The 27005-nt window shown below is 39.8% G+C and overlaps 2 protein-coding genes across 5 annotated transcripts in view; both read left to right on the top strand.

Annotated features, from left to right (window-relative positions):
• itgb1b.1 (integrin, beta 1b.1) overlaps positions 1 to 3846 on the top strand; it is a 33971-nt gene extending 30125 nt beyond the window's left edge. For 2 of the 3 annotated variants that reach the window (XM_059501417.1, XM_059501419.1), the window contains 6 exons: positions 847 to 1049; positions 1129 to 1367; positions 1500 to 1722; positions 1883 to 2112; positions 2725 to 2891; positions 3006 to 3846. In XM_059501417.1, the coding sequence (XP_059357400.1) occupies positions 847 to 1049; positions 1129 to 1367; positions 1500 to 1722; positions 1883 to 2112; positions 2725 to 2891; positions 3006 to 3074 (1131 nt within the window). In that variant the 3' untranslated portion in view covers positions 3075 to 3846. The remainder of the gene's footprint in view (positions 1 to 846; positions 1050 to 1128; positions 1368 to 1499; positions 1723 to 1882; positions 2113 to 2724; positions 2892 to 3005) is intronic. The other variant, XM_059501418.1, reaches the window with a different exon arrangement.
• Positions 3847 to 5473: 1627 nt separating this feature from the next.
• On the top strand, positions 5474 to 26524 carry epc1b (enhancer of polycomb homolog 1 (Drosophila) b). Of its 2 annotated transcripts, XM_059501416.1 has the most exons (15): positions 5474 to 5809; positions 6549 to 6630; positions 19276 to 19435; positions 19898 to 20043; positions 20397 to 20603; positions 20687 to 20835; positions 21293 to 21422; positions 22022 to 22180; positions 22262 to 22351; positions 22449 to 22597; positions 23034 to 23398; positions 23608 to 23729; positions 24614 to 24746; positions 24842 to 25187; positions 25879 to 26524. In XM_059501416.1, the coding sequence occupies exons 2-15, from the start codon at positions 6568 to 6570 to the stop codon at positions 25949 to 25951; spliced, it is 2292 nt and encodes a 763-aa protein (XP_059357399.1). In that variant the 5' UTR covers positions 5474 to 5809; positions 6549 to 6567; the 3' UTR covers positions 25952 to 26524. The 2 variants fall into 2 exon arrangements, with proteins under 2 accessions (XP_059357399.1, XP_059357398.1); XM_059501415.1 differs by lacking the exons at positions 5474 to 5809; positions 6549 to 6630 and adding an exon at positions 9131 to 9597.
• Positions 26525 to 27005: the final 481 nt, after the last annotated feature.

The following is a 27005-nucleotide window of genomic DNA, read 5'->3' as shown; positions in this document are numbered from 1 at the left end:
TATGAGCAGGGCTTGATTGTTTTTAATATAGTAAGTTCTATTTATAGCAAATTTAAATGCACATTACACACCAAAAAGTGTAATGAATAACCCTCAGGCTGAAGGAAAAGTAAATTCACGTCTGTACAGGTGAACACTTCAGCAACAAAAAAACATTGAAGCACAATTGTTAATTTATTTATAGTCATTTTTGCTTATATGGTTGAACTGGATCGTCAAAGGACAGCAGTAAAGACACTGGTTAATAAAATGGGATTCAATACATTTGTCTTATTTAACATTTAATTAGGTTTGCACCATATTCTGAGTTTGCATTTCACTGTTTTAATTCATTTTGATGAATACTAAATCAGTTTTTTTGTGAGTGGGATGAATAAATGCACATTCACATTTAGTCTTGAATTACCATACATCTTGTTCACACAGTGCACACAACACCTCTGTACTTCCGATTTCTCCCAATATGGGGACAGGAGACTCTTCAGTCAATAAATGGGAAAATAAAGTAACTGGCATTACATTTTTGAAAAAGTAACTCAGATATTTTCTCGTAAATTAAATAATAATGCGTTACTTTACTAGTTACTTGAAAAAAGTAATCTGATTACGTAGCTCACGTAGCTTGTAATGCGTTACCACCAACACTGGAAATGAGATAATTTAGAAAACAAAATGCAATGCCCAATCATGTGTTGATATACAATTAAGTTTTACTATAGTGTTTTAAAACTTTGTAAAACTTCCTAATGTTTTTACAGCACACAACTCTTCAGTGAATCTCTAAATACAAAAAGCTTCTTATTTGTAGTGTGCACAAGGCCTTAGAATTTGTGATGTGCTTCATAGGTGATGTTTGACATAGAAATCACGGCTAAGGGCTGTCCATCTAAAGGTAAATCAGAGACTATAAAGATCAACCCGCTGGGCTTCAGCGAGAAGGTGGAGATCATCCTCAACTTCATCTGCGAATGTGAGTGTCGTAAAGAAGGAATCCAAAACAGTCCGGAGTGTAGCGACGGTAATGGAACTCTGGAGTGTGGAATATGCAGGTTTGAGAAGCTTTCAATCTCATATGAAAATTCAGATAATATGACAATTATCCTGATTCAACATTTTCTCAAATATCAGGTGTAATGAAGGCCGATTAGGCAGATTATGTGAGTGCAGCCAAGACGAGGTCCCAACTGACGATCTGGACGCGAAATGCCGCATGGATAACAAATTGGACATCTGCAGCAACAATGGAGAATGTGTCTGTGGAACGTGTGAGTGCAAGAAAAGAGAAAACCCAGAGGAGAGATACAGTGGAAAGTTCTGCGAGTGTGACAACTTCAACTGTGACCGCTCCAACAACAAGCTCTGCGGAGGTACAACCCATTAAGAATTTGCGCTTCTGTCTTTTGCTGTATTTTATTGTTGAGAATGAATTCTGACATTATATATTTGTTCTGGAAAACATGACAAAAATACTTGTAACTGAGGCATCCTTTCCCCCACAGGTCATGGTCGATGTGAGTGCAAAAAGTGTATCTGTGAAGCTAACTACACTGGAAGTGCTTGCGACTGCTCTTTGAACACCTCAACCTGTCTGGCCAGTAACAAGCTGATCTGTAACGGTCGGGGAATCTGCGAGTGCGGCGTGTGTAAATGTACCGACCAAAAATTTGAAGGTCCAACCTGTGAAATCTGCCCAAACTGCTCCAGAATTTGCAATCAACACAAGTGAGTTATTGGCTGAACAATAATGAGGTTTGACTAACAAAGCTAACCCAGTAGGTTGAACCACTGACTTGTAGTCAGTTTTGTATCTGAATAAACAGTGCAATCATGAAATGATTTAATCTCAGCTTTCTGCTCTATTCCTCTCTGTTTTGCCTCAAAGGGACTGTGTTGAGTGCAGACAATTTCGCACGGGTAGCAAGAAAGAAACATGTGAGGAAGACTGTAGATCCTTCAATATTACATTAGTGAAGACTAAGGAGGAACTTCCTCAGCCGAATGGCCAGCCCATCAATAAATGCAAAGAGCGCGACGTTGACGACTGCTGGTTCTTCTTCACCTACAGTACCAAAAACGATGACAGCTTCGATGTCTTTGTGGCTGACATAAAGGGTAAAAATGACAGAAAATTTTACCACATACCAGTATGACATTTTTTGCAGATTTATATACAATAATGAGTGTCTGCTTAAGCACTTGACTCTGAAGTTTTAAAGTAAACCTGTTTGATTTGACTATTTAAAGTCCCCTGTTCACACCAAGAACGATAACTACAAAGATAACGGTATTAGCATCCACACCAGCGAATGATATTGTCTGTTTATTCTAAGCACTTTAAATTCTTGAGCTTGTTAAAGCAGGATGGATTTTGATTGGCCATCAATGTTTTCCATCAGCTGGAAAAAATTGTTTGGAAAATGATTCCAAAAATATTGTTTCTCTGTGCCTTTATCGTTATAGCTGTGGTGTGGACTCCGCTATTCTTTAATATTAAGAACGATTTATAGAACTATATCTTTATCGTTATCTTTATCGTTATCGTTATCGTTATCGTCCTTGGTGTGAACGGACCTTAAAACCAAGTTTCACTTGAATATACATCACAATAGTGGAGAAAAGACAATTGCAACTTGTTTCATGTCATCTTTCTTAATTTATAGTTACTGATAACTAGTTTACAAGTTTTAGATTGTTTCCCATAATGCTTTGTGCCTGTTTTCACAGAGTGTCCCTCTGGCCCTGATATCATTCCCATTGTGGCGGGTGTGGTCACAGGAATCGTTCTGATTGGTTTAGCACTTCTGCTCATCTGGAAGCTGCTCATGATTATTCATGACCGCAGAGAGTTCACCAAGTTCGAGAAAGAGAAGATGAATGCCAAATGGGACACAGTATGCATCTCTTTATTAGTATTTATTTTTTAATATTGCAAATAAATACATTTTTAGCGCTGTACGTGCTATGAAAAAAAATATTGGGATAATAATACCTGCTGTTCTGATTAGGCTGAAAACCCCATCTACAAGAGTGCTGTGACAACTGTGGTGAACCCCAAATATGAGGGAAAATTATAGATCTTCAGGATGGCTTGGAGCAATGGTTCTCAACCGGTCTTTGCTTCATCGCCCATTTTATGCATTGGTGACCTAATACAGTATCATAAAGTGTATTTAATGTAATCAGGGGCATGTTGTGACATTGGACAAAAACACCTTTTTGGATGCCAACAACAATTTTATCACCGCTTTCAAATTTTTATAAACTATTTATTTTGTGGTTTTAGTGTTTGCCTTCTGTCCATTACTCAGCCAAATGCATGTTTTGAGTCCTAGCCTACCAGTTGAGAACTGAATTGTAAGCTAGTTTCCCTTTGCTTAATTATATTTTTTTCTATTTTGCAATGTTTACATGTAAATATTAAACTCCTCATTTGAGATTATGATATTCCAGATCACAAGAAGTCACAACAAGATTCACCAATGATTATTATTTTTGAATACTTTATATAAAGCCAATGAAACAGTGTTGGGGTTATTAAATACATTCTTGACAGTCTGGTTGTGTGGGTGACATTTGTTTCTCTATAGCCAGTGGTTGTTTGGATTTGGGGGAGGGGCGTTCTCATGCTAGAGAGCATTTGATTGGACAAAACTCTGTGTGGCTGAGTCATCAATGTTTTTGTTTTCCCAATTCCCAAAACTGTAAAAAAAAAAAAAAAAAAAAAAAAAAAAAAAAAAAAAGTTGTTCTCATGCATGATAGCTACATTCTCAAGTAAAAATGTACAAGGTATGCAAGTTAAAAGGTACACCTTTACACCTTATTTACCCCTAAAGGATGCATACAAGTATCTTAAAAGTACATATTAGTACTAGGGTGACCACCTGCTAATAAACCCAAGGGGGGACAAGGGGTACAGAGCAGACTCACTGATAGTTCCCATTTCTAGCACATACCACCTTACATGGTATATTAATAATGCCCTATTCCCCTAAACATGTATAATTGCTGATGTATGCTCATGCCAGAATTGACAGATGCACTTCCACTTACGATTTACTTTAGCTATTTTATAAATTTTTCATTACAATTTATTCACTTTAAATAAATTATAATATAAAATTATAGGATTAAAATTAATTGTAGTTGCTCAACACCACAGGAAAAGTAAAAAAAAAAAAGTCTGACATCACAACTCAAGGGAAGGGAATTCACTCATTCACTAATCCCTATATAGTGTATGGCAGTTGAGTTCACTATATCAGGAAGGAGTGAATAAATAAATAAGTGAACGGATTCGGACATTGACGTATAACCTACACTGCGCGTGAGACTTGGAGCTGTTGCAAAAACATTGCCATGTGTACTTTTATATTACATCTACCTAATTTTAGAAAATAATACTAATAGCAATAATACTCAAAATTACTTTATATTGCAGTTATACATACCTCCCGCGTCAGCTTTGTGGTTTCATCGATAGTATATAGTAATAATAATAATAATAATATATATATATATATATTGTAATGCTTTTATGTTCATAATCATTAATTGCTATTAAAATAACGTACTGAGAACAAAAATAAACACACATAAACGTTCATAATTATGTATTTATTACTTTTAGTATCTTGACACTTGCTCAAGCAGCGTTTTGAGCTCAGATAAGATGGTTGTGGAGCGTCCACAGGCGACTGTTAATTTTACATCGGAATACACTACCTGTTATTAACGGAAAAATGTAAATTATCCACCAAATTATCATTTTTGTAAGTTAACAACGATGCCACCTCAGTAAATTAGTCAAATAGTAAACTGAGTTATTGCCTACATAACATATTTTAATATAAATAATGTAGCAAAAACGTTAAATAATAAAGATGTAAACTTCATCTCTCATTCAAACTCGCTCGCTCCCGCTCTCGCAGTAGCGTGCTGAACTGTCAAGTAATGTTCGTTTGACTGCCTGGGGATCGAGGATATAGAGCCATCAACTTTTTTTGAGCAAGCATTGATTTTGCGTGACACAGTCTCAATTTGCGGGACGCATGAATTGGGCTTCAAACGCTGTGCGCGCACGTGCTACGCGGGACGGGTGGTCACCCTAATTAGTACCCAAATAGTACATATTTGTAACAAAAGTTACCGCCTCAGTGACATATTTTGTACCTATTTCTGACTTTAAAGTTTTAGTTTTGACAAACAAACACACTAGGACTTTTGTTTTTCGGTTGCTAGTGTTCTTGTTTTACCTGATACCACAAACGGCGTAGTATTTACAGTTGTATACCGTTGAAAGCAAAATGGGTCAAAATTATCAGAAGACAATAGATGGGGTTATGTGTAGTTTTTTGCAGTAATTAGTTTTGCCATAGCATCTCTTCGTGCTGCTATTAGATCATATGCCTGAAGCTTCCCACAAGTGATTGGTGCCACTCACTGACCAATCAGGCGGCGTCTCGCTGCCATTGCAAAGTTATTAACCCTGTGGCAGTCTCGGACTGTCCCCGGGGTCTGCTTACAGCCTTAATCTGACGCAAATAACTCCTCCATTTCCCTACCGGATCTCTTAACGGGGTTGCGTTGTCGTTTAACCGAGGAGATCCTTTAATCGCGGTGTCGAACGGAAGGCAAAGGCGAGAGCGCGCGCGCGCGCGAGAGAGAGAGAGAGAGAGAGACAGTATGTCTGACGACTGTGCCGTTTGTTTGCCAAACACCACCTTGATGCGTTACACAGTTTCGCCGTCTGAAATACTGAAATGTGGCAAATCCAGGACAGACCCGTGTAGAGCTCTGGATCTAGAGCTGGTAAGTCTTGACTATATGTCTGTCTCCCGTTTAAAGTAGATCGATTAATGTCGTTTTGGTAACATAAAGGCTTGCTGAATGAGCGAGTCCAACTGTGAACTTGGCAGTCGAGCGTCAGCATATTTCCAACATCATTGTCACATCAGCCCGGAATAACCTCAAAATAGCTTCTTTAAAAATGTCGTAATTGTATGATCTCTCGCGAGCTGTTTGGGTGTCGAAACAAAGCCGAAGGTGCACTTTTCGCGCAGGTTAAATATCTGCAGAAGGTTGACTGCAGATGGCCGCATCATCTCCGCACTTTAACAGTCTACGTGTGCTCCTCTTTAAAAGCTTGGCTCGACTCGGTTTTTTTTTTTCAGATATTTTTTTACGCAGTTAACCAAAATAGGAGCAGCTTTTATGTTTTCTTCCGCTCCGCGAGTTTTGTTGTTCGTTTACGTAGAATCCGGATCGGAGTTATATAATGTGAATGGTCAAACGGATTTGTCGCGAAGCGACCGAAAATTCGTTATTGTTAAGTGTTTTAACATGGTGGCGCTATTGCAGATTTGCTTTCCATTAATTCGAGGTTGGAAATAACAGGGAGCAGTGACAAACCCCTTTGTTGGTACAAGAAAGCTGCGTGCATTTGCACTTATGTCATACTTTGGCTGTTGTCCCAGAGATATGGCAACACCTTAACCCTTGAGGTCAAGAGTATGGTCAATGCTCATGTTTATGTCAATGTGTGTGATAGGGATGGACGATGATGCAGGATGGACTGTTACCCCCCTGGAGGGTCAGACGGGTACATCGGTGTGGGTCTTCTGGGAGCGGAGGTAAAAGCACACTTGCACTAGATTTTATCTTGGGTGCTTTATCTTTGCATATTATAAAATCCCTACATAAACACACGTGATTTCATCATATGTTATTAATGCAGTGCTTTTTATTGTTGCACACTTTAAAATCTATGTTTTTCTTGCTTAGTGTATTGTGGTCTTATGATGTAAGTGCATTGATGTATGAAGGAGAAAGTATATACGAATGCTTTAGCAAACAGAAGGGGAATGGTGAAGGTTTTTGCAGTGAAATGTGATCTTGTGGGCGTCTCAATACCGCCATGAGGCACTTGTCTCTTTGCTTCTAGTGGGAATAGTGTTTGAGATTATGCTGCAACATCTCTAAGATCCCTTTAAAGGGAAATTATGGCTTTGTTGTTGTCTTTGGTAGAAATTTACAAAAGGTTCACATCTTTGATATAAGCTGCATTGCTTCCCTGATGTTCCAATGATGATAAAGTCAAGTTAACTTTGTCATTCTGCCATGTGTGGGGACATATAAAGGAACAATGTTGTTCCTCATATTTCTGTATATAAACATACATAAACCTTACCTATTGGTAGAAGTAGTTACATTTTCTGCAGCTGTCAATCATAGTATAAGAAGTACTTCATTAAATGAATGTTGCTAGTTAAGTAGGTTACTCTAAAGTGACATGATGTAATGAATTAGGTCAGTAACAAACTAGACGTTCACCTAAAAAAAGGTAATCTCAATTCAGAAGGATGATTAACTTCATCCTTCAAGCATCAAATATGATTTGACTTAAAATCATAAAAAATCTAACTTTTACAGTTTTTTTTCTTGACAAATATACACTGCATTTTATTTTTTAACTGAGTGAAGAATTTAAGTCCTTCGTGCATTTCGATTAACTTGATAACTAGTCCTAATATTTAATTTCAAAGTTAAAGGGTTAAAGGGGTCATATGATGCTTTTTTTTTTTAAGGATCATTATTTTGTGTATTTGGACTCCGCATTTGGACAGTCAATAGTAAATACTTAAATAATAAAACTCACTTACAGTAGCTCATTCAGAAGTGCCAGATTGTCGTAGCAAAGTCAGAATTACCTCCTCTCCTAGGTTCACGAAACGGTCATCCATAAAATGCGTTGCTGTTCTGTTGTGAGTAATCTTAAAGATTCCTAAATGCATCTACTTTCGGAAGGCCAAATAAAGTGCGTTTACCTAGATACACACAGCATCTCCCTGACATGGCTGCTTCAACACTAACTGTGGTTACTGAAACCATGCCTTTTTTCTTTGCGTGAACATTTGGGCAGCATTACGCAAATATTTCCACATAGTGACATATGGTGCGTTCAAGTCCTTCGTACGCACGAGGAGGGAAGTCGCAAGATGGCGGAGTACTTTCTCTTAATTAAAAACACAAAAATACAGCTATTTTCTTAAACTCTTGTTCTAGAAAATGAAGAACAAAGAAATGTGCATTAGGTATACTTCGTTTTTTAATGTTTTAAATTAATTTAAGAAGCCGCTGCCAACTTTATTGTTACAAGTTGCATTGTTATATTATAATGCCATCATATTATGCGTCGTCGATTAACTTACTGCGCTGTAAATAGAAAAGCCTGACAATCACAGCTAAATACCTTTAGGTATTGTATATTCCGCCATGTTAATCACTGACACGCCCCCAACTCGTACAGATCAGGGCTTAAAGAAAATCTCGAGCTCCCCACTGGTATTTACGATATTGTGGTGGCGTTCATGTGCATTCAACTCGTAAATACAATCTATACGAGATGACTTGAACGCACCAATAGATCTGGGGGGCGTGTTTTTCCATCTTCGGATTTGAGACTTTGCAACTTTACAGATCTTCATGCACAAAGAAAGAGCTTGTAAAACTCCAAATAGAAAGGAAAAATGGAAATCGCATATGACCCCTTTAATATTCAAGTTATATTGTTTTGAAACCCTCTATATAGTTTTTTTTAATCTATACATTTTTTTTTTTTCAAAAGACATTCAAACTTCTGCCTGGAAAAGCATGTTACATTAAGTGTATATTAATTGTAAAATTATTGTTTTTTACAGCTGATTTATAAAGGTTTTATGACAAATGTAAAAAAGAAAGTAGATTCTGTAATGAAGCTGGGAAAGTCTATACTTTGCTTTTTAATGTATTATTATTATTATTTTTTTTAGGTGAAAATTTCTTTCAAATAATTATTTTTCAACATTGAAACGCACCTTTCCTGTTTTTGCCTTGTGCTGTCACTGACTACAATTAACGATTTGGTAGAAAAGCACTTAATAGACAGCCAAATGGCCTAATCGTTTAAGAACGAGCGTCTTTGAATAGACTTTATTATTCTATCGTCCCTTTCCTCGTATCAGTTAAATTCTCCTGCACACCGGTGATAAAGACATGTTTTTGAAGAGGCGCGCTCTGCTGAAGGTATGGGTGTGGTTTTCACTCCCTCCCGTCTCTTCGCGCCACACGAGCGCATGCGCTGTAAGCCTGCGTGGGAATGGCTGGTCTGGGATCAGGGGGTTGGGCCGCTGAACACGAGCGGACCGTTAAAGAGTGTTTTTAATGTCCGCCATGTTGGCCATGGCGCACTGAGCCTGGAATCAGGGACCGGAGCGCGCTGGAGACACACACCGAGAGAGAGCGACCCACACCCGGCCTCGCGCCTCCGCTCGCCCCGCCAGCTCCACCGAGCGACCCGTGCGCTGCTGGACACCGAACCGGCATCATCCATGAGAACTTTAACCGGACCAGTAGGGAACATTAGGGGATCGGATAGATTTATGCTGCATCTCGAATTATAAAGAAAAATGAGTAAACTGTCGTTTCGGGCGCGGGCGCTGGACGCGTCCAAGCCTCTACCCGTCTTCCGCTGCGAGGACCTGCCCGACCTGCACGAATATGCGTCTATTAACCGAGCAGTGCCACAAATGCCAACGGGGATGGAGAAAGAGGAGGAATCGGTACGTTTTATTGCTTAGAGTCATGTATTTTGAAATTAATTTCATTTTTATTCTCAGAGGCGCGTCCCTTGTTTCTCTGCGCCAGTGTACACAAAATGGCCGCCATTTCTCCTGCAGAAAAGCTTCAAATACGTTGCTAGGGTCTGAGACGGCCGAGGTTTCGTATCTTCGGTCCAAACTTTAGAGGTTTTTCTCAACAAATATAATCTCGGAGGTGATTGATAAACAGTATTTTTGACAATAGACTGTTTACGGAGTACAAAGGAGTCACGTGACCACGGGCAAATCCACCATTTTGTTGATTTCTTAGCGCTCCGCAGAGGTGCAACACCGCGCGCTGAACTAAAGGGGGCGCCAATATCTGCGCCCCTTACATATAAACAGCCATCACCAATTAACACCCAGCAAAACAATCGGTGCAGTTTTCTGTCTCACATTTTGAACGATTCAAAATGGTATGGTTTTATTTTCTAAAGACCCATAAGCTTCAGTGAGAATAGTTGTCATGTCAATTAAAGCATAAGTATATTTCTTTGTAATTGCATGTTTCTAATCAAGGTACTCTCTTAGAAGCATTTACATTTATGTGCATTGTAAAATGCATTGGTGAATAATCTCTGAATTGACAGAGGATGCTTACATGGCTCTACCAGTCTGTTTAGGTGTATGCAATGATCCATTTGACCGCTGCAGGGGCGCACAAGGCCTTGTTTTGTTTTCTCAACACAGGCATCTGGAGCTCTTGACAGCTGCATTTCATCTGTACATCCACATCATGCAAGCAAACATGATACACATCTCTCATGAGAAGCGGTTTTATCTTTCAGCACCTATTAATGTGGAACTATTTATATCAGACCCATTAAGACCCATGTGTATTTTTGTGTTTGTATCACATAATGCATAAAAATAAAGCAAAACGTTTTAAGCTGAAATGTAGTCTTTCAAAAAAAAAAAAAACCAATTTCTAGAATGAAAATGATTCATATTTACCGCACAGCTCTGTTGGGGTAAATATGTGTGTAGTAAACATGTCTGTCCAAAAGTGATTGTGTTCAAATGCAGGCTAACCTCAGGACTCTGGGACAGGTGTCAGATTAATGCTGTCTGGTGTTTGTGCGCGAGATGGTGCTGCTGTCCCACTCAAGAGTGTTTTATAATGCACTATTAATGGGGTATCTGGGGGTCAGAGTGACCACATCAAATAATGTGCGCTTGGTCAAATTAGTGGTTGATATATGTGGATTTTCAATGCTGGATGTGACTTTCAGTACCGTGCACATCATTTCATATTCGGCATAACAATCAGTGGTATGTTTTTTTTTGTTTTAGATTGTGTATGTGTAAATAGACTGCATTATTACCTAATTCTTTACATGTAAATAAAGTAGCGGTCAGTGTCTGCTGTCTGGGATTGGAGTGGTGTTGTTTGAGCACGTGTAATTGTTTTGGTTGGGTTTGCAGTTGACAGATCCAGCTCTGCTGTGTCAGGGGCTTTCCTTGCAGTGCGTAGGCATCGGTCTCCGTTGTCGATTAGTACAGTCTGTATCCATGTTTTGGTGTTTTTAGAAGTGGTAACTTATGAATTGTGCTGACAGTGTGCTTGTTGCTGTTTGTCAATTTGCATATTAACTACTATTTCTCACCTGGCCCCTGCATTGTTTTGCATTTGCCCTGTTGCGTTATTCTTTTACTGTTGTGATGCTTTGAAATGTGATGAATTTATCAGAAATTAGATGGTTTTTTACAATTTTTACAGCTATATGGTTTTTAGGGCCATATTTTATAGATCACTGTGTTTGTCTATGTGTATAGCTTTTCTGTCTCGCATGAATGCATCAATGCTTGTATCTTCATGTATAGTCATCAATGCTTGCATTTACATGTGCAGTATTTGGGGGTTATAAAAGAAAATAATTATGCACAATAAAGCAGTCTAAATAAGCTCAAAATGGATACAAATAGTAGTTATCCAGCAAAAAATATCATAATGCATGATTTTATTAAAATGTGCATTTATATTTTGCAATGCATGATTATATATCAAATGTGACAGTGGACCACCAAACCAGACATAAGGGTCTTTTTTTTTTTTAAAGCTGTATAAATACGCATTTGATGTAGGGTTTGTTTGGATGTGATAATATTTGGCGGAGAAATAACGGTTTAAAAAATCTGGAATCTGAAATTGCAAAAAAATGTCCCAATGAAGTAGGGCTGGACCAGAATATTCGATTATTCAAATATTTGTTCGATGGGTTGGCATTTGATTTTCAATTTTGAGGTTAGAATAATCTGGGTGTTTTTTGTTTCTGTTTTGTTTTTAACACCAAAACGGTCTTCATTCCTGTTTTTCTTACTGTCAGGCTGAACGATTGTAAGGACTGTCAGTTACAGTTTTATTTCCACGTGAGCCTGGTACGGTGCGACGTGATTACAAACCGTTCTTGGCCCAGAATTCTAGGTACAGTTAGATAACCGTGATGTTAGAGTGGGTTTGTGTGATGTCGCCACTCTGTTGCCTGGCTTCGAGTTTCTCCATAGCTGGCTAAGCAAACGTGTGCTATTTGATAAAACAGCCAAGTAAACAGCTACACAACGTTTGAGACCGTTTGGTCTGTGGAGGAAACATTTGTGCTTATTGATATTATACCCGTCGTCACCTTCTGTTTACTTTTCACGTCAAGAGTTGTCTTTTTATCTGTTACATAATGAAGTAAATATCAGATAAAAAATAAAAAGTCTCAAAAACAGAAATATCTGATCATCATCCATATCACAGTTATATTACATAAACCAAGGCAACGACTGATGCATTTGTATTGCATTGCATTCCAAAGAGCTCCGTTATCAGCACCACAGTGGAAAATAAAAACTATCCGTGCTGACTGGGACGGAATAGAATCAGAATCAGAATCAGAATGAGCTTTATTGCCAGGTATGTTCACACATACGAGGAATTTGTTTTCGTGACAGAGCTCCGCAGTGCAACATAACAGCGACAGAACAAAAAACACAATAAGGAATAAAAAAATACAAAAAAATACAAATAGGTGGGTAAGGATTGACAATATACAAATTGACAATGTATGGCAGGTATATTAAAAAGAGCATTTATGTATGTACATGTATATTATGTGGAAAAATTGTAACTGTACGCTAAGTATGTGTGTTTGGATAAATAAGTGTATGTGTATATAAATATAAATATAAGTAGTATAGTCTGTTCCATGTATGTACATGTATATTATGTGCAAAAGATTTACGTGTACGCTAAGTATGTGTGTTGGATAAAAAGTGTAGTGTATATAAATATAAATAGTGTAGTGTGTCCCACAGTTATTATCAGCTGTTCATAAGATGGATTGCCTGAGGGAAGAAACTGTTCCTGTGTCTGGTCGTTCTGGTGCTCAGTGCTCTGTAGCGTCGACCAGATGGCAACAGTTCAAAGAGGGAGTGTGCTGGATGTGAGGGGTCCAGAGTGATTTTAACAGCCCTTTTGCTCACTCTGGATAAGTACAGTTCTTGAATAGATGGGAGGGTTGTACCGATAATTCGCTCAGCAGTCCGGACTACCCTCTGTAGTCTTCTGAGGTCCGATTTAGAAGCTGAGCTGAACCAGACAGTTACTGAAGTGCAGAGGATGGATTCGATGATGGTGGAGTAGAACTGTTTCAGCAGCTCCTGTGGCAGGTTAAACTTCCTCAGCTGGCGAAGAAAGTACAACCTCTGCTGGGCCTTTTTCACAATGGAGTCAATGTGAATGTCCCACTTCAGGTCCTGAGAGATAGTGGTGCCCAGGGACCTGAATGACTCCACTGCAGTCACAGTGCTGTTCATGATGGTGAGTGGGGGGAGTGCAGGGGGGTTTCTCCTGAAGTCCACGATCATCTCCACTGTTTTGAGCGTGTTAAGCTCCAGGTTGTTGAGACTGCACCAGACAGCCAGCTCTTTAACCTCCTGTCTGTAAGCAGACTCGTCACCGTCCTGAATGAGGCCGATGAGTGTGGTGTCATCTGCAAACTTCAGGAGCTTGACAGAGGGGTCCTTAGATGTGCAGTCATTAGTGTACAGGGAGAAGAGCAGTGGGGAGAGAACACAGCCCCGGGGAGCTCCGGTGCTGATTGTACGGGTGCTGGATGTGTATTTTCCTAGTCTCACTAGCTGCTGCCTGTCTGTGAGGAAGCTGTTGATCCACTGACAGACGGAGGTGGGCACGGAGAGCTGAGTTAGTTTGGGCAGGAGGAGGTTTGGGATGATCGTGTTGAAGGCAGAGCTGAAGTCCACAAACAGGATCCTCACATAGGTCCCCGGTCTGTCTAGGTGTTGCAGAACATAATGCAGTCCGATGTTTACTGCATCGTCCACAGACCTGTTTGCTCTGTAGGCAAACTGAAGAGGATCCAGCAAGGGTCCAGTGATGTCCTTCAGGTGGGCCAGCACCAGTTTTTCAAATGACTTCATGACTACAGACGTTAGAGCCACAGGCCTGTAGTCATTTAGTCCTGTAATTTTAGGTTTCTTTGGGATGGGGATGATGGTGGAGCGTTTGAAGCATGAAGGGACTTCGCACAGCTCCAGTGATCTGTTGAAGATCTGTGTGAAGATGGGGGCCAGCTGGTCAGCACAGGATTTAAGACAGGCTGGTGTAACACAATCTGGGCCTGGTGCTTTTTTCCTTTTCTGCTTCCTGAAGACCTGGCGCACCGCATCCTCGCTGATCTGTATTGCAGGTGTGGGGGAGAGGGGGGATGCAGGAGGTGTGAATGGTGAGAGCGCTTGATTGGAGAGGTGTTCAGGGTGGGTTGCAGGAGTTGTGAGTGGTGTGAACAGTTGTTTGGAGAGGCATTCAGGGTTGGTTGCAGGAGTTGTGAATGGTGAGAGCGGTTGATTGGAGAGGTGATCAGGATGGGTTGCAGGAGCTGTGAATGGTGTGAACGGTTGTGTGGAGAGGCATTCAGGGTTGGTTGCAGGAGCTGTGAATGGTGTGAACGTTTGTTTGGAGAGGCATTCAGGGTTGGTTGCAGGAGTTGTTATTGGTGTGAACGGTTGTGTGGAGAGGTGTTCAGGGCAGGTGATGGGTGTTCTTTCAAACCTGCAGTAAAACTCGTTCAGATCGTCTGCCAGTCGTTGATTTTCCACAGTGCTGGGGGGTGGTGTCTTGTAATTGGTGATCTTCTTTAGGCTTTTCCACACTGATGCGGAGTCGTTCGAAGTGAACTGAGTCCTTATTTTTTCAGAATAATTCCTCTTTGCCACTTTGATCTCCTTTTCCAGTGTGTATTTAGCCTGTTTATACAAGACATTGTCCCCCTTCACGTAAGCATCTTCTTTGGCCTGACGGAGCTGTCTGAGTTTTGCAGTGAACCACGGTTTGTCATTGTTGTAATTTAGTTGAGTCTTGGTAGGAATACACATATCCTCACAGAAACTGATATATGATGTTACAGTCTCTGTGAGCTCGTCCAGATCGGTGGCAGCAGCTTCAAAAACACTCCAATCAGTGAGGTCAAAACAAGATTGTAAATCCTGCTCTGCTTCATTAGTCCATCTTTTTACAGTCCTTAATACAGGTTTAGCTGATTTTAGTTTCTGCCTGTAGGTCGGTATAAGATGAACCAGAAGGTGATCAGAATGTCCCAAAGCTGCTCGTGGAACAGAGTGAAATGCATCCTTTATTGTTGTGTAACAGTGATCCAATATATTACTGTCTCTTGTGGGACAAGTAACATGCTGTCTGTATTTTGGCAGTTCACGGGAGAGATTGGCTTTATTAAAGTCCCCGAGAATGATTAAAACAGAGTATGGGTGTTGTTGTTCTGTGTCTGTGATCTGCTCAGCGAGTTTCTGTAAAGCTGAGCTCACGTGCGCTTGAGGAGGGATGTAAACACTAACCAGAATGAACGAATGAAACTCCCGCGGCGAATAGAATGGCTTGCAGTTAATGAAGAGCGTTTCGAGATTTGAGCAGCACGTCTTCTTTAACACAGTTACATCTGTACACCACCGTTCATTGATGTAAAAGCATGTCCCGCCGCCGCGCGATTTCCCCGTTGATTCTGCGTCGCGATCCGCTCTAAACAGCTGAAAGCCCGGCAGATGGAGCGCGCTGTCCGGTATGGTGTCATTCAGCCAAGTTTCCGTGAAACACAGAGCAGCAGAGTGAGAGAAATCTTTATTTGTCCGAGAGAGCAGAAGCAGTTCGTCCGTTTTGTTGGGTAGAGAGCGGAGATTTGCCAGATGGATGCTAGGCAACGGCGTTCGAAATCCGCGTTTTCTGAGTCTCACGAGCGCGCCCGCTCGCTTTCCCCGTCTGCGCGTCCTCTTGAAGCGTGTGATCAGCGCAGCCGCTCCGCCTTCTCTGCAAGATTCGGTGGGTGATTCAGATTTCTCTTGGCACAGCGATTAGAAGACTTACAGGTTGCTCACGTGACATCTACGTCATCAAGCTCAGTTTGAGTCTGCGCAGTACGCTCAACCCCCAGGAAGTGCGTGCTTCACTTGTCTCCGTTGAATCCAATGGGGTTGCTGTGTCCATTTCTTTTACTGTCTGTTAAAAGTATTGCTCTTAACAGACCTGTGTGTTTTGTATCACTAGTTCAGTGTCCATTCTCGGACCATATTAGCTAGGGGTGTGCACGGATAGTCGAACATTCGAATGTTCGTTCTGCTCTAATTATTCGATGAATAAAAATGATATTTCGAATTTCGCAAAAAAACAAAAACAAATTTACAATAAAACCTAATTTGGTCACTTTCTGTGATTCTCCACGGCATATTTGAAGATATGCAAGCAAAAAATAATTAATGAATGAATAAGTTCCGTTCACATATTGCGCCTAAAAATGCGTGGCGCGGAAATTGCAGCAAAGGATAAATGGATTTGCATGACGCGGAAATTTCAGCAAAGGATAAATGGATTTGCAGCACAAAAATCACTTTCAGTAGCTCTGCTACTAAATTTATTTCAAAAACGCGTCGCTTCCATTATGAGCGCGCATACCACGCGCCTACATTGGAAATAACGAACTTGAGTGCACAAAAGGCGCGATATGTGATCGGACCATAAGAACTGAGGTCTTCTACAGTACTTCAAATATGCCGTGGAGAATCACAGAAAGTGACCGAATTCAAGAACATTGTCGCGGCATCTCTCAAGCAACGAATAAACACAAAGTGAAAACTCCTCTTCTCGCGTCTGCCCTAGACCCTCGGCACAAACATCTCAGGTTTCTCGATGAAAACATGAGAGAAGTAAGAAGAAAAAACTTTTTTTTGAACATTATCAGAACATTTTCCTTGATGCGAGTGGTGCGGATGCAGCCGCTGCCACCAACGATGAAGAGGAGGCAATGCCCACTCCTCGGAAAAGGCTGAGCCAGTTCTTCAGCGATGATTACAGAGAGTCCAGCCGAGACGAGTGGGAACAGTTCTTGCTGGAACCATGTATTTGAGGATCCCATTCAGTGGTGAAACGAAAACACGAAGTGCTTCACAAAACTTATTCGCTTAGCACACCGTTATTTGTGAGTCCCGCCAACGTCTGTGCCGTCCGAGCGCGTTTTCTCCGCGGTCGGCTTTATTGTTAACAGACTAAGGAGCCGACTTTCCCCCGATCATGTTTACATGCCTGTGTTTCTTAACAAGAAAATGTAAAACAATAGAAAAAAAGCAAAAAAGATTTGCTGACAGTTTAAAGTTTCAAAGTTAAGTGTAGGCTACGTTCTACAATAGCCTAATAGCTGCAGGCTACTTTTACGTTTTTTCTTTGTTCACTTTTCTTTTTGGTTTTAATCTGTACTTTTGTTTGTTTGCACGCATTGTTAAAGGTTTTCAGCTACATAACACGATGTGTAATGTTCAAGCTTATTGTGTGTTAGCTTGTTCAAAATGACGGAAACAATAAATGTTGCTGAAAAATAACGTCTGTCTCATTAAACTTAATTTAAATAAACGAATATTCGTTTTTTTGTCAGCTCAAATATTCGAATGTGATATTTGCGGAAAACGGCCATCCCTAGTTTTTATCTTAAATTTTACATTTTATTCAATTATTTTGCAATAATCAGCGATTTCCATGCTGTTAAATAATATTTTGGTTGATCAGAAAGTGCAAATTGAATACAAAATATTAATTAAATATTAGAATACATAAAAAAATACAACAGTGACACTAATATGAAAACTTAAAATAAAACTTTTTTTCCGTCATATTTGTGGCCATAATTCAATTCATATGGCTTCGAAAATGCGCAGGTGGTTTATGGAAAATAAAACTTAACTTTAAAAATAAAACTTAATTACAACTATTACTCTTAATAACGTAGATGAAAATATAAAGCACAAATCTGCCATACATTTATAATGAGAACTTTATATGAATCTCTAGTCAAATCTGTCCTTGCCCATATTTCAGCGCGCTGTCATGAAAACATATCAGCGGGAGCTCTCTCTCTCTCTCTCATAACGCATAACTTAGCATCCCATTGTGCTAATACAAGTTGTAATGTTACGTCTGATATGTGTCTCAGTTATCTGATTTATCAAAGGATGTGTCATAGAATTAGCTTCCGTTTATTGGTATAGGCTACTCTTCACCTCAGGCAGATATTTCTTGCTCCTTTATTAATAACATTGCTTCATCATAATCATGATCTAACCTGTCCTAATCATGTTCATGTTTTCATAGACAGATTTTCATGTCAGATTTTTATTTTTTCATTTTTTCATTTTCATAACAATCTTCAGATTTTTTTCATTGTATACATTATGGCCATGCACACATTCAGGGTTTTTCAGAGATACCAAATGTTTCCCCATGACCATTCCCTCTCCTTGTCTGTTACGAAACATATGACTGTTACGAAACAGGACGTTGATTTCATACATGTCCTCATATGAGGACACCGGGACTAAAAGCATGTTTATTACACATTTTGGGAGACCTAACAAAAAATTTACAGGGAAAGTAATTCTATTTCAATATTCTATGAAATATTATATATTATGAAAATCTTGTCAATTACTACTCCCATTATTACACTTCTTTTTTTCATTACGTGTTGCTCTAAAAAAAAAACGTTAATATGCGAATTAGATTAGTTTATAGATATAATGAGAACCTGTCTATTACCATTTTGCAGAAAGAAAACTTGTATAGTCATTGTTATAACATAGTTAAGAATCATCATACAATGTTTGGCCCAAAAATAAAAATAAATCTTGAAAACGTATTTATTGGTGATATAAAAAAAATCAGTTGTTTTTGCCTATGCATGTTCATTCACAGGACATAGCATGACTTATGAATGAAATATATATATTTTTTTGTACATTTTATTTTTTAATGCTGTAAACCAGCGGTTCTCAATTCCAGTCCTGGCGCCCCCCTGCTCTGCACATTTTGTACATTTCTCTTATCGCTTCAGGCTTTTGTTCTATTCAAACATAAGTGCCCTGCGAAGTGGACATCACAGGATATTCTGCCATGATTCCGAAGTGAACGTAAATGTTCCATTCAGGGTGCACTGAAGTGTGCGAGACATGAATTTAAATTGTATTTATTTACAGAGGTATACGTCACATTTGTCCGTGTGTGAAGATGTTCCATCCAGTCAAACCCCACACTTGCATTTGCAGTTTAACTAGGCTAAATCTTATTTTCATCTGTTCATGTAGGAACACCATCTCCAGCGGGCCATCTCTGCTCAGCAGGTGTACGGGGAGAAGAGGGACAACATGGTGATTCCTGTCCCAGAGGCTGAGAGCAACATCGCCTACTATGAGTCCCTCTACCCAGGGGACTTCAGGATGTCCAAACAGCTCATTCACATACAGCGTGAGTCATACAGCCTTTATCCAGACCAAATATCTCCTTCAGCTTGAGGTTTGTGTGTCCTTCATGCCTTTACTACTGACTTCACTGAGCTGTGACACAAAAGGCAGCAGACAGGAAATAACAAATGTTTAATGCTTTTAAGAGCCATTCAGAATGACTTGGGCACTGGTAAATCACTTATTGTAATATAAGAAAATAATAGTCCGATATATTATACAGACAAACAAATAGCCCCAAACTCATTTAATTGGAGTCAGTGTTGCAATGTGTCTGCTCATAATGGTTAAAATTTCAGTTTGGTGCCGCAATAGGCACAGAAGTTAAGGGTTGCACCTATAATGACTAAATGGTTTGAAGCCTGCAATGAAACTTGCTTCATCATGGTTTTGGTTTTCACAGTAAAACTTCTCTAACTCTGCTTTTCTTTTTTTGCACCCTCCAAACTGGTCCCGCTACATACAGCATTTAGTCTGGACACCGAACAGCCAGATTATGACCTGGACTCTGAGGATGAGACATTTGTAAATAAACTGAAGAAGAAGATGGACGTGGGAGCCCTGCAGTTTGAAGAGATGATCGACCGGCTGGAGAAAGGCAGCGGACAGCAGGTAACGGGTGGGCAGAACCGGGAATTGTCAGAAGATTTGGAATTTAGTTGTAGTTTTTTTTTTATTTTTTTTTTTATGGTTGTTATGGGGCGTTCCACCAGAATAAATTGCACTATTCGCATGTGGTTGGATGTTTGAACATTTTGAGTTTACTCACTTCATTCTCGTCATGGGAGGGTCTTCTGCCAGTTGAATTCACGCAGCATTGTGATTTCAACCACCATTTATTCTGATAATTTTAAAAATATTACTGTTATCATGTCATGAATAGTAGTTTTAAAAGTATTGATGTTCGTTAGCCTGTTATGTTGTTTTCAACAAGTTTAATATGAATTATTTTCTCTTTCTCTCAGCCGGTGTCTCTACAGGAGGCCAAACTCTTGTTAAAGGAGGATGATGAGCTGATTAAGGCGGTGTATGAGTACTGGAGCAGGAAGAGGAAAGCATGTCAGAGCGGCTCTCTCATCCCTGTGGTCAAACAGGAGAAGCGTGATGGCTCCAGCACCAGTGACCCATATGTGGCCTTCAGGCGCCGGACGGAGAAGATGCAGACACGAAAGGTGAGAGGGCAGTGCTCATCAACGAATTGGCTCTGCTTATGGAATGACAAGAGAATCCATTCACACATTATCTTTATCCACAGAATCGTAAGAACGACGAAGCTTCATATGAGAAGATGCTGAAGCTGCGTAGGGACCTCAGCCGAGCTGTCACAATCCTGGAGATGATCAAGAGACGAGAGAAGAGCAAACGAGAGCTGCTGCACCTCACACTGGAGATTGTAGAGAAGAGGTGCACATATACAACCTGGAAATGCCAACTTATTTTGCAAATCTTTGTATAAAACTTTTTTTTTGCACATTATATATAATGAATGCACATTTTAATTGATTTATATTTTCTCAGCAAATGCTAATATGCAATTATTTATAAAGTCTGTATATTTAATGTATTTGGTGATTTTAGAAATTTAGAATTTTTAAAAGTAGATCTAGTATTTTTTTTTTTTTTTCAGTGCCTAAAATTGCACAAAATTTTGTAATGCAATTTTTTTTTAAATGTACGATTTTTGCAGTTTAAACCATTTTATCAGTTTTTTTTTTTTGCAGTCACAGAAACCTTGGAAAATTCATGGAAATTCACTGTTTTGGGAAACCTGGTATTCTAGGTTATTTGGCACAGGAGTGTGTATACTTTAAGCTCATTGATGTGTGTTCATTTGTGTGTGTGTGTGTGTGTGTGTGTGTAGGAATGGCATGGCTGATTTCGGAGGTGAGGTGATGGCAGAGGTTCTGGCTCAGAGAGCTCTGGAGAAACCAGTCATCCCTCTGATCCCAATCACCAACAGCAACCAGTACAGACACACGGAGCATGACCGGGTACACACACACACACACACACACTCTAATATTTCTGTTTATCGGGGCCAGTGGGCTCCCCTCTTATGGCCAAAACATACTTTGCACAAGTACACAAGTGCTGTGTTTTATAAGACTGTTTTCTTTTGTGTTTTGTTCCTTCTTAATTGCCTTAATATTTCTGTTAGCGTGTTAATGTAGGGAATTATTTTTTTTCTGGTTTAACTGCTTTAAATATTTAACACTGGGCATGGCTAGGGTTGGCCACCCCACTCACAACTGCTGCTTCGTTGCTATTTTTTTGCTTAAAGTGTTTATTTAGTCCTAGAATGCCATTGCAGCCACATCCAACAGGAGGTTTTTCAGACGCGCACTTCAATTTCACTTCATGCTTCAGTGGCACGCACACGTACGTTAGTGCGTGCTGTAACCTGTTATCAATTCATATTAAAGCGTGAATAATACTCTGAGCGTAAGTGTCAGAACCGCGTCACGTTCAGCAGCGGCAGCTCTTAAAGTATTAGCAACCAAATAACCATTAGGGATACTGAACATCTTTAATTGATTGACAGCACTAATTTCTGTGTTGATTTGGGTTTGTTTCTTATGTTTGGCTGAAGATGGATAAACCAGAGGTTGTGCGGCAGAAACGGAAGTATGAGAAGAAGGCCAAGCCATTGCCATTGGCAGGCTCTGCCCATTCAGGCCCAGCAGTCTTTAACACTAAAGACCTCAATCAGTATGACTTTCCCAGTTCAGACGACGAGCCCTACTCACAGGTACACAGGTTCAATGACAGATTCACAACAGATTTTTGTTTGTTTGTTTTCTCTTGACTTAACACACTCTTGTTTCCTCAGATGTTCTCTGGCTCTTCAGAGGTCGAGGAGGAGAACGATCCAGATGGTGTGTTTGGGTTCAGGAGGAGAACAGGCTGTCAATATCATGCTGTACGTTGTGATTCATCCTGATATGCATGAATAAGAGCGTGTTGAAAGGTTGCAGTCTAGGCTGTATTTTATTAATAAATGATTGTTTTCCTCAAAGGCACGTTCTGGACCTGTGGGCGGTTGGCCCTGGTCAGACCCTGCCGAGGGAGGGCTAGCAGATGTGCGGTATCGCTATTCTCTCACCACGCTCACGGTGCCACGACGATGCCTGGGGTTGGCACGTCGGCGAGTGGGCAGAGGGGGCAGGTGAGTTAAGACAGTTAAATTGCATATTTTCACACAAATAATTGCAGTTTCATTCAGTTAATTTAAATTGTTCATTTGAGGACTTTGCTCTGCAAATAATTGTGGTTTCAATTCAGTTTGTAATTTGCATTCTTCATCTGATCAATACTTGCGAATTCAGTCAATTTGCATGTAATCACATAATTTGCTGAGAAAAAAAATATTTTAATAATTTCAGTTATTTGTGAATATTTTTTAACTATTGACCATTTTTATTACATTTTATTATAAGTTCATTTTATTTTTCAGCAAATACTTTTACGCAGTTCTTTTGTAATGGGTTTTTTTTATTTATTTTTATTAATGTGCATATCGTGGTTCATTCAGTTTATATATGCATGTATGTGTGTGTTAACTCACTGTGCAACAATAGACGAATTCTCTCGTTTGTTTGTAGGGTTTTGTTGGACCGAGCCTACTCTGAATGGGATACTGTGTATCATGGGCTGGACCCAGATTCCCCCACATTCCCATCATCGTCTCCCACCCAGCAGCCCAGCACGGATACCTCACACACCAGCACAGATACCTCTGCCCCCTCCTCCACCTCACCAGACCTCACACAAATCCTGCTCAATATCAAAGCCTGTCGCTGGAGGCATTTCAAGCCTCGGACGGCACCGCCAGACGACCCCGACAATCCTGAACACTGGTCTGCCCGGAGACCTCGCCGCGGCTTCCTCATCCGCCCTATCAGCACGCTTCAGACACAGAGAGGCCCTGCCTCCTCCGCCAAACCACGTGTACCTCCACCCACACCCGGTGGGTCCCCTGATGCCAAATAGTTCCTGCTTTGTTCTTTTTCTCTGGTTTTTAATGAGTTGTAAAGTTCATTTCAAAATGTTTTCAAGACTATGAAAATGTTAGAATAACTTTTGTTGGCATAATGTGATGATTGTGAGTCTTGACGTGAGCAGTACCATCAGTTTTTGGCATGTGGTGATCTTTTCTCTGCACATGTGCTCCTGCAGCGTTCACAGCGGAGCAGTACCAGCAGCACCAGGAGCAGCTGGCACTGATGCAGAAGCAGCAGCTTGAACAGGTTCAGCTACAGCAGCAGGCCGGCAGCACAGCCATCCCCAACAACCCCCAGGTGAGCCTTCGGTGACATAGACCTCCAGTGTACACTAAACCTGGCATCTTTCCTAGAGCCTTGCTTCACGTCGTGTCACTGTACATTGACGTGAGCAAGAACATGTTGATGTGCTTTCTAATTTCGATCGAAAGATTGTCCTGTTTTGAAGTAGTACATGAGACAATGTTTTAAGACTTATTGTGGTTAATAATCATGAGTCTTTCATTATCTGAGGAAATATTTTGTGTGGCAACGATACTTAATTCCTGTTCCCAAAATACTTTTACAGTTTATGGACCCTTCACAGCTAGGTTTGTAATTGTAATGTTGGAAATGTCAATATACATTTGTGTTTTATTAACTTTTTGCTATTGACATCCTTGTTCTTTTTGAATGATGTCTCTTTCAAAGGTTTTTTTTTTTCTTCTTCTTTTAGAAAGTCTTGGAAACACTCTTAACTATTGTGATGAGTGCAAAATGTACATTTGTAATTTTTTTGCGTTCACCATTATTGTAGTTCACCCCAGGATTTTTACTAGGGTCCATATGTGCTTCTCTTTATATATGTGTATAATGTGTTTTCAGATGTTACATTTTAAAGATGAATAGAGATGGGATGAGTTATAAAAAAAATAAAATAAAACATGAGTATTATGTATTATTGATAATAAATGCAGTGTTATGAGCAATAACAAGGTCAAGGTGTGTTGGCATCTTGTTTATGTGACTGCAAACCATTGACAATTCCCATAATGTAACACAACCTCTGCTGTTTTGATCACACAATATCCTTGAAAATGAATGAAAAGGCTGTTTTCAAGTTGAATTTAATCTAATCCACTGAACAGATTTTGTGTTACTGAGCTGCTGTTTTGTAACTTCATTAGTTTTCTGTACTTCAGAGTTTGGTGTCGAAGACGATAGATGCTGCCGGTGCTCAGTTTGCTGCCTCTGCACTGGTGACTCCTGACCAGCTGGTGGCGCTCAAGAGTAAAGAGGAGGGAGTTGGTGTCAATGGAGTCGTTTCAGCCTCAGGTTGGTCTTTCTAAACCATATGCATTCACCATTAATATATTTATCAGCATGCAATGAATTCTGTTCTCATGGTCTTCCATCGTTTGACTCTGCAGGCGTCTATAAGGGCTTACATCACACGAGCTCTGCAGGGTCATCCATCCTTCCGTCTGCGGGCCCTACCTCCACCTCATCCCCCTCCCCCGCTGCCACCGCCTCCACCACTAACAACGGAACCTCCTCGGCCAATCACCACGTCAGCACGTCTGGCCCAGCCCCCGGTCAAGCGCTGATGGGCGGGGCCGTGAGAGTGAGCGTCCCCTCACCAGCAGGCACCTTGAGCGTGCGGCAGCTGCAGCGGCAGCTCACTGTTCCTGCCTCTGCCCTAAAACTCGCTGCCAACGCCAACAGACCCATCCCAAAGGTCACCGCGGGGTCGACTACCCTCGACATGGGGCCCAGGTGAGTAACTCTGTGGGGTCAAAAGAACATTTCTGGTTGAATAGAAATTAAAAGTACCGTCTGTCGTTTATCATATTGATCATAATTTGTCCAAATTGTACAATCCTAAATAAGTACAGCAAACATGAGCCTTTTTTTTTTTTTTTGCTAATGCATTATTACAATCATAATTGTTTATTATTATTATTATTATTATTATTAGAAAAATAAAAATTAGATACTTTTCCCCCTAATCGTTCTGACTTACCATGCACTAATCTGTATTAGTCGATTATTATTCTGTCAATCAATGCGGATTCTTCCGATTTTTTTGTTACATTGTCTTTGACATCATCTAACACTCACTTGAAGTTTGTCTTAAAAACATAAATAATTTTACAGTTGGTAAGTGTAATCTTAATCAAAACAAATAGTTTTTCAAATTTACTTTTCAAATTTAACATGACATTTTAATTTTCAATTAGGAAAATATGAAGTTTTAATAATTACTATATGTTGGTTCTGAACTAGTGTTGTCATGTTTCTGATTGCAAAACAGAAATATTTTATTGCATTAGAAAAATAAAAATAATTATAAATGCTGTTTTATGTTCACTTCACTGTTTTTTTTTTAATTAAGGATCAGTTTTTGTTCTTTGATTTGAATTTGAGGTCTCCTAATAAGTTATTTTGTATTGAATATTTCTTGCAGGGAAAATCACGATCAAGAGAAACCTCCGTTAAACAGTCTAACAGACAAAACCGTTGCTATGGAGGTGACGTAGCCCCGCCCCTCAAGTGTTCACACACCTCCTCTCAGTCGAGGCGTCTCCTTTAGGTGCTATGCATCATAGCGACGCTGTTTCCGTGGCAGCCGTTGGGACTTAATTGCAATGCTCATATGTTTTGTTTTTATCTTTTTCCAAAATTTTGTAACTGTTAAGATAGCAACATCTGTAAATTATGAAATATGGAAAATATTCTATGTACATACATATTTGTAATACACCCCCTTGTATATAACATTACTTGAATACAGAAATTGTTCATTTGTGATGTTTTGCACTTGGGAAAAAAATCTGAAAAAAAACTGCGATTTTCGTAGTGTGTGTATGTGTTGTGTGTCTGAGATTGTGAATGTTAAAAATGTCTGTGAGACTGTATCTGAATGTATGTCACATGCATGGTGCAAAACCTGCTGTTTTATCTATTTATTGTGAGGTGTTTACAAAATCTTGTTTGTTTTTTTCCCGATAGTTTTTTTTTTATTTTTTTTATACACTGTAACCTCCTGGGTTTCTGTGCAGCGTGTGTGTGCATGTAGCTACAGCAGTTGTATGTGAACATCTCTTGGAAAAAAGCAGTCCACTCCACTCAAGCACTATTTTTTTTTTTTTTTTTTTTTTACATTGCTGCTTTGTATGAGTCATTTTGTTTTGGAATCTGAGAGACCCTTTTTTTATTTGGGGTTTGTGAAACTTAAATGGGTTTATTTTTATTACCTCTGTTGTGATGACTGATTGTACGTCCCGTGTTGAGGAGCGAGTCTGTTATTTGTGTGTAACAGTAGTTCTTAAGGGAGAGGACTACAGTGACATCATCATCAACATTCCACTTTATATGAAAACAAGGAAAATGAACAAAAAAGGGACGTTTTGTTTCCTGTAAGACTTCATGTTGACCCGTCCTGTGGGGCCAGCACGAGCTCTCTTCTGTGAAGAGGACGGTACTTCACAAGGCTACTCGTAGTTGTTTGTATGTACCACAATCTGAATGCCCGTTCCAATGGCATCATCTATCTTTGAGGTGTTTTTTTTTTTTTTTTCCCAAGTCCCACCT

This window comes from Carassius carassius, chromosome 20, assembly GCF_963082965.1.
Source record: "Carassius carassius chromosome 20, fCarCar2.1, whole genome shotgun sequence".
NCBI lineage: Eukaryota > Metazoa > Chordata > Actinopteri > Cypriniformes > Cyprinidae > Carassius > Carassius carassius.
This window is presented reverse-complemented; position numbering and strand designations above follow the sequence as displayed.

Bases quoted from the DNA above. Each gene is read 5' to 3' on its own strand.
- epc1b (XM_059501415.1), top strand. From the start codon at position 9,445: ATGAGTAAACTGTCGTTTCGGGCGCGGGCGCTGGACGCGTCCAAGCCT. The intron at 19,436-19,897 runs GTGAGTCATACA...CGCTACATACAG, and splicing joins ACAGCTCATTCACATACAGC to CATTTAGTCTGGACACCGAA. The intron at 22,598-23,033 runs GTGAGTTAAGAC...GTTTGTTTGTAG, and splicing joins CGAGTGGGCAGAGGGGGCAG to GGTTTTGTTGGACCGAGCCT.